Source organism: Ailuropoda melanoleuca, chromosome 6, assembly GCF_002007445.2.
Source record: "Ailuropoda melanoleuca isolate Jingjing chromosome 6, ASM200744v2, whole genome shotgun sequence".
Classification (NCBI taxonomy): domain Eukaryota; kingdom Metazoa; phylum Chordata; class Mammalia; order Carnivora; family Ursidae; genus Ailuropoda; species Ailuropoda melanoleuca.
The window spans coordinates 130,529,153-130,536,329 of NC_048223.1; the positions used below are offsets into that span (position 1 = coordinate 130,529,153).

The following is a 7,177-nucleotide window of genomic DNA, read 5'->3' on the forward strand; positions in this document are numbered from 1 at the left end:
ATATCTGAAGGATTCCAGGGTAGAAAAGGTCCTGCAGTTTTCTCTGAAAACAAACAAGAGGGGAATTCCTATGGTGGAGGATCAGAAGGAGACCCTATGCCGCCCCTTCACCTGCTATGAGCCTACAGATGGCTTGTTCTACACATTCAACACTCTCTATGCCCTCAGCCCTCATGCCCCAGAGACCTCAAAGATGCCTTTGTCAAACCCTGGATCTCTCTTCCCCTGCTTATTCAATGTGCATTGTTGAGTGCCTATTACATACCCCGCAATGCTCCATCTGTCTTCTGCCTATCGCCCAGAAGCCCAGACCCCTAATTGCTCTATTTTGAATCTCATATTTCCATTTGCTTCAGAGGTGTGGGGTACCACCCACTAAGCTAACTTCATTAGGGCTTTTTCCTTACCAAAACAGGCACACAGAATTTCTTGACTAGGAAACAAAGTCTTGCAGTAGAACAGGTTTCTGGCCCTATCCCTGCTTTAGAGGGTGGGTCCCTTCCACTCTGACAAATTTGATCTCCTCATACCATTCTACTTCCTGCTCTGACCCAGCCAGTCCAGTGCCCTGCCTAGAATGATCATGTCATTCTCCTTTCTGACTTTCCTCTTGACCCCTAGTCTATTCCTTCTCAAGCTCAGTATTGTTTTTTTAACTGCTCACAGCTGGCAGAAGAACAAGTCAACTTCCCAACTCCTCCCCAACACATATGAAGCTATAAAGGTTCCTGCAGCTCTTCCATTAAAAAGGAAGAGGCAAGAACATTGCATGGAGGAAGCTTAAGGAACCCAGGCATCCAGTCTTCTACCCAAGCTCAAAGTTCTTCCCAAAACAAGTACTTAGAACACCCAAGCTCCTGGAAGCTCCAGCCCTTATCTCTTCACCTTGAACTCTCCTTTTTTCAAGAATCCTGTTCTTTGCCTTTTAGGTCTTGGCCACAGCTGGGATTCAGGCATCTTACTTTCCAACAACGAGGCAGATCAAGATGCAGAAAGGAAAGACTTTTCTTAAGTATTGGTTACTACTGCATCTCCTACTTTTAGAAACTGGTAAGTGATTTCCTTTAAAAGTGGGTGATCTGAGAACCTTCAAGGTGCTTTAGGAGATGTTGACCACTGCTAGGGCTAGCTCTGGTTCTCTTCCACAGAGAGGGGATCATCGTTTTACCCCAATCACTTCAGTCTAATTAGGTATCACCCAGGAGGCAGTCAGAGCACAGTGGTTAAAACTGTAGACTCTGGTCTCAGATTGCCTGTGTATGGATCATGGCTCCACTATTACCTATGTACTTCGGGTGAGTTGTTTAATTTCTCTGTGCCTCAGTTTCTGCATCTATAAAATGATAATAACCTGTGTGGTTGGCTGGGGGTTTAACTAGTAAGAACAGGAAGAGTTGACTGTGGTTTACTCTTGGTCATCTCAGTTTCTTTTTAGTTTTATTCAAGATTCTGATCTTAACCCCAATTTGTACCACATTGCTGATATGGAGGGCCTTCCCAAAATATAGCTAAAACTCTAAGCCTATGTTAGTTCAATTAAGCCCAAGTTAAAAATACACATGTGTGGAATGAAGTGATAGGTACTCATGTTCCAGTTAGTGGTAAAATGAGCCACAAATTAATTTTGGTTTTCTGGCGGAGGATGAGTATCTTTGTCCTTCAGTGTTGTGAGGGGCAAAAAAGAGACACAACCTTAACTCTGCCAGAGTCTCCAAGAAGGTTGAAAACATTCTCAAACCTTACAGCACTTCACGCTGGGAGATCTTATACTTTAAAGCTACATGGACTTGCTTCTCCAGCCTCTGCTGTAGAGATCAGGAGCCCCTGGAAATTGAATGTACGTAGACTCACCTAGCCTCTTGTTGAAAGGCCATATCTCAAACTCTGATTCATTTAATCTAGAGTGGTTTACCTAAGAATTTTTATTTTTAACAAGCTACTCAGACAATTCCGATGTAGATGTTTTCTGAATAACACTGAAAAATATTCTCTCTGAAGGGAGCAATACTACTTTAAGAATGAATTAATCAATATATACTAGTTTCACAGGGCTTCTACAATTCCTTTATAATACTTATTATCTGTATTGGATCTTATATAGTAGATTATGGAATAAGCTTACTGCCGGTGGAACTAGGTTATGTAACCTTGGTGTTGGGGCTGGGTGGAGAGCGCAATTCAGCACGGTAGCTGAAAGTGCAGATCCAGTATGCTAAGTACGAATTACTGCTCTACTACGTACTATCTGTATAAATATGGGCAAAAGATAACATTTCTAAGCCTCAGTTTCATCTCAGCTGTTGATAATAATAGTATCTAGTTCGTAGGGCTGTAGTGAGCATCAAATAGAATTATCCCTGTAATGAATTTAAATAAGCATTGAACAGAAAGTGTTCATGCTCAGTACATGTTTGTCATCGTTTATGATTCTCAGGAGGCACGACATCCACTGAACATAACACATCAGGCACGACGACAAACTCCAACACTAAATCCAGCACAATCTCTGGAGGAACCATCACACCTGTCAACACTGGATTCAGCACAACCTCTGGTGGAACAAATATAGTCTCCAGCCCTGGACCTAGTGTGAATTCTAGTGGAACCAGTACAGCCTCCAGTACTGGATCCAGCACAACCTCTGGAGGGACCAGCACAGCTGCCAATACTGGATCTGGCAGAACATCTGGTGGGATCAGCACAGGCTCCAACGGTGAATCCAGTGTGACCTCCAGTGGCTCCAGCACAACCTCCAATACTGAATCTAGTACAGTCTCTGGAGGGACCAGCACAGGCTCCAACGGTGAATCCAGTGTGACCTCCAGCGGGCAGCACAACCTCCAATACTGAATCTAGTACAGTCTCTGGAGGGACCAGCACAGGCTCCAACGGTGAATCCAGTGTGACCTCCAGCGGGTCCAGCACAACCTCCGATACTCAATCTAGTACAGCCTCTGGAGGGACCAACACAGGCTCCAACAGTGAATCCAGTGTGACCTCCAGCGGGTCCAGCACAACCTCCAATACTGAATCAAGTACAAGTCTCTGGAGGGACCAGCACAGGCTCCAACGGTGAATCCAGTGTGACCTCCAGCGGGTCCAGCACAACCTCCAATATTGAATCTAGCACAACCTCTGGAGGGACCAGCACTGGATCTAGCACAACCTCTGGCCGGATTAGTATAGTCACCAAAACTGGACCCAGTGTAACCTCCAGTGTGTCCAGCACAACCACCGATCCTAGATCCACCCCAACCTCCAGAGGTAGTAGCACACCTATGAACACTGGATCCAGTGAAAGCTCAGGTGGGACCAGTATAGCCTCCAGCACCAGATCCAGTACAACTCTGGGTGGGACCAGCATGCCTGCCAATACTGGTCCTAGTACAACCTCCAGTGGGACCATCATAGTCTCTAGTATTGGATCCAGCACAACCTCCAGTGGGACCAGCACAGCTACCAACCCTGGATCCAGTGTGATCTCCAGCAGGACCAGTGTACCTTCCAACAGTGGATCTAGTGTGACTTCCAGTGGGAGCAGCACAGCCGCCAACACTGCATCCAGTGTAACCACAGGAGGCTCTAGCACACATTCTCCAACTGGAACGAGTGCTACCACTCCAGTGAATGAAGTGACACCCAGTGGGTCTCTGAAACCATGGGAAATCTTCCTCATTACTCTGGTCTCGGTTGTAGTGGCTGTGGGATTCTTTGCTGGGCTCTTCTTCTGTGTGGTGAGTGCCTGATATGCAGGAAACTGTCTGGGGAAAGGAGTAGCAGGAATGTAAGGAAAGGGGGTATAAATAGTAGCGCCATCAAGTTGGGGGGTGGGTAGGAAGGAAAGAGATCAGGAGAGTGTTACTAAAGAGAAGTAGCAAGTTAGAACTGGAAGAGCCAATCAACGTGCAGAGGAAACTATTGACTTGTGGGAAAAGAAGGTCAAAAGAAGGAATAAAGTCTAGAGGAAGGAGTACTAGGTGAAAGAGATAATATGAAGGGGAAGAAGATTCCAGAAGGAGTCCATGTTAAGGCTTGGGACAAGGAGATATGACTCTGAAATGATTCACCCTTCTTTTTCTAGAGAAATTCCCTGTCCCTGAGAAACGTCTTTGACACAGCTGTCTACCGCCCCCATGGCCCCAACCTTGGCACAGGCCCTGGAGGGAATCACGGAGTCCACCACAGACGTAGCTGGAGCCCTAACTGGTTCTGGAGGAGACCAGTATCCTCAATAGCCATGGAGGTGAGAAGGGGATACAATGGGCCCTGAATGGCCCCTGAAGCCAGAGTGCCACCTTTTTGAAGGAGGAAGCCAACCTGGGAGACCAGAGACCTGAGTGTCCTTTCATCTGTCCCCAGGAGTCCCCTCCCAGCTTTGTTTGGGTCTCTGACAGCCCTGAGGAAGACACTCCTTGTCTCCTGCTTTTACTAGACTGTGGAAAGAGGAGACTCTATTGGTCATTTAGCTAAGAAATAAACACATCCAAAATATATAACAGAATCTCTGTGTGCACATGAGTGAATGTTTACAGCGCTGAGTTGAATTTCCCTGTTATATGAGAGAACCTCCATGCCAGAACCCACTTGGCATTCAAAATCTCCACAGTAAAGTCCAGAGATCTCATTTCTACCTGTCCCCTTTCTCTAATCCTTCTTGCCTCAAGCAGGAACACTGTGTTTCTGAGACTCACCAGATTGACAGGAGAATTGGATTGGGAGAGATAAGAAGGGAGGGCAGGTGCCAGGATTCTACGGGCTCATTGATTCGTCCTGTGGTACAGAGATTATGTCATGGTGCGCAGAGAACGCAGAGCATGGTGAGGCGGACAGGTGCAGTTATATGTGCTGTGGGGCAGGGTGTGATCACTCAAAATCATAGCTTCTCGGGCATTTACATTTGCTTTACACCTGGCCTATTTGTCAGAATAGAGGTGCAAGCTGACACTTTTCTCTCTCACAGTGCTCCTTTCAGAAGCAGAAAGAGTGTTTCCTTTTTTTTTTTTTTTGAAGATTTTATTTATTTATTTGACAGAGATAGAGACAGCCAGCGAGAGAGGGAACACAAGCAGGGGGAGTGGGAGAGGAAGAAGCAGGCTCATAGCAGAGGAGCCTGATGTGGGGCTCGATCCCACAACGCTGGGATCACGCCCTGAGCCGAAGGCAGACGCTTAACTGCTGTGCCACCCAGGCGCCCCAAGAGTGTTTCCTTTTACCGAAGGAAGGACTTTCCAGCTTTAACCCTTCTGGCCAAGGTCTAATCTTTCAAGAGGCTCGTAGCAGAGACACCTGTGGTAAAGCCTGTGATTCTCATGAGTCCCCTCCCAGAAGGGCTGAACATATCTCTTTCATGGATGCAGGGGTGAAGCCTACCCATTCCTACAGGTCTTGAAGGACAGAGGGGGGCTACTTTGGAAGGTTGAGTTGCCCCAAATTCATAAGGCAGTGAGAGAAATCCCATCGGAGGTAGAGCCCTCAGACAGGATTAGTAGTTTGTTGGGGGATTCACCCCAACTTGTAGCAGTGGAAACTGCTGTGCTTTCCAATACTTACTGGGCTTCTCTAGTGTGAGCAAACCAGTTGATCTTAATCAGTGAGGCCATGTTAAGCTCTGGGCAGGCCCATCACCATCACCATTTCACTTAAAGGGATTCAGCACCAGAAGGAGAAGCTGAGTTGAACACCCTGAAAAGGTGCCTCCCACTGGTGTAAACAGTGGAAAACATACTGTGAAAGTCAGGTGAGAGAATCCATTTAGATAATTAAAAATTGTAAATATGAATTTTCAAGTTTAAGACTGTAATTGATCAATGGAAAGAGGCTGGCCACTGTTGTGAATAAAATTAGTAACCTGGAAGAGCAGGTGGGAAAAATAGCTTAATTATACAAAACAATACAGAGATGAAAATCACCCAGAATATAGAAGACACTTGGAGAATGAATTCAGGAAGACTAACATGCAAGTAGTAAGGTTCAAAACAGAGAAAAAACAAAGAGATGGATGAGAGGAAGTAAAAGAACAACAGACAAGGTTTGAATCTGTGTAGGGAAAGGGTTCACCAATTACAGCTCTGTAAATATGATAAAAATCATTGACATCTATTTTTTTTTAAAGATTTTATTTATTTATTTAAGAAAGAGCACAGAGCGAGAAAGAGAGCCTGAGTGGGGGGAGTGGCAAGGGGTGAGGGAGAGGCACACTCCCTGCTGAGCGGAGAGCCAGAGGCATGGCTCCATCACAGAACCCTGGGATCATGACCTGAGCTGAAAGCAGACGCTTAACCAACTGAGCCAGCCAGGCGCCCCCACTAGCATCTATTTTAAACAAGTGAACTATATGGTATGTATATTCTATTTCAATAAAGTTATTAAAATATTACTACCAGGCATATCATTTGAATAAAAATTTTGATTTCCAAAGATAAACAACAAATGACTCAAAGCAATGGGCACTTCAACACAGAGGAAGATGGAAAGGCAAAAAAGCACAGTAAACAATTTAGCTTGTGATTAATTCACATGGTTAGGCTGTGAGTATCTTGCTACTCCCACCAACTGGAGCATGTATGTAGTTTGGAATCATCATTATTTAACTTTCATCGTGGAATACACTTACAAGGCCTACACTTTTTTTAAAAAGATTTTATTTATTTATGTGACAGAGAGACAGCCAGCAAGGGAGGGAACACAGCAGGGGAAGTGGGAGAGGAAGAAGCAGGCTCCCAGCAGAGGAGCCCGATGTGGGATTCAATCCCGGAACGCTGGGATCACGCCCTGAGCCAAAGACAGATGTTTAATGACTGCGCTACTCAGGTGCCCCAACATGTTTTAACTTGACAAAGTCACAGCCCACCAACCATGTTTGGTCCAAGCAGAGTCTAAGAAGTGGACAGAATTAGTGCTGCCCCTTCCAGATCTCATGCCTTTGCACTGTTGGTCTAACACAATGATCTTTGAATGGAGTCTGTCCTGTATCCGTAGAGGTACATGACGACTTTCTAAAGAATATTATGCAGGTATTGGATATTTTACAGGAATCATTTTTTTATAATAATTTTTTATTATGTTATGTTAGTCACCATACCGTATATCCTTAGTTTTTGATGCAATGTTCCATGATTCATTATTTGCGCATAACACCCAGTGCACCATGCAATATGTGCCCTCCTTAATACCCATC

General features: G+C 45.3%; 1 protein-coding gene across 1 annotated transcript; it reads left to right on the plus strand.

The window, feature by feature from the left end:
* The first annotated feature begins 651 nt into the window (after positions 1-651).
* Positions 652-4,518, plus strand: MUC21 (mucin 21, cell surface associated). The gene is given in 6 exon segments (XM_011220503.3): positions 652-836; positions 930-1,050; positions 2,435-2,828; positions 2,830-3,043; positions 3,045-3,734; positions 4,082-4,518. Coding segments are annotated over 5 exon segments (1,551 nt in total). The 5' UTR covers positions 652-836; positions 930-986; the 3' UTR covers positions 4,271-4,518.
* Positions 4,519-7,177: the final 2,659 nt, after the last annotated feature.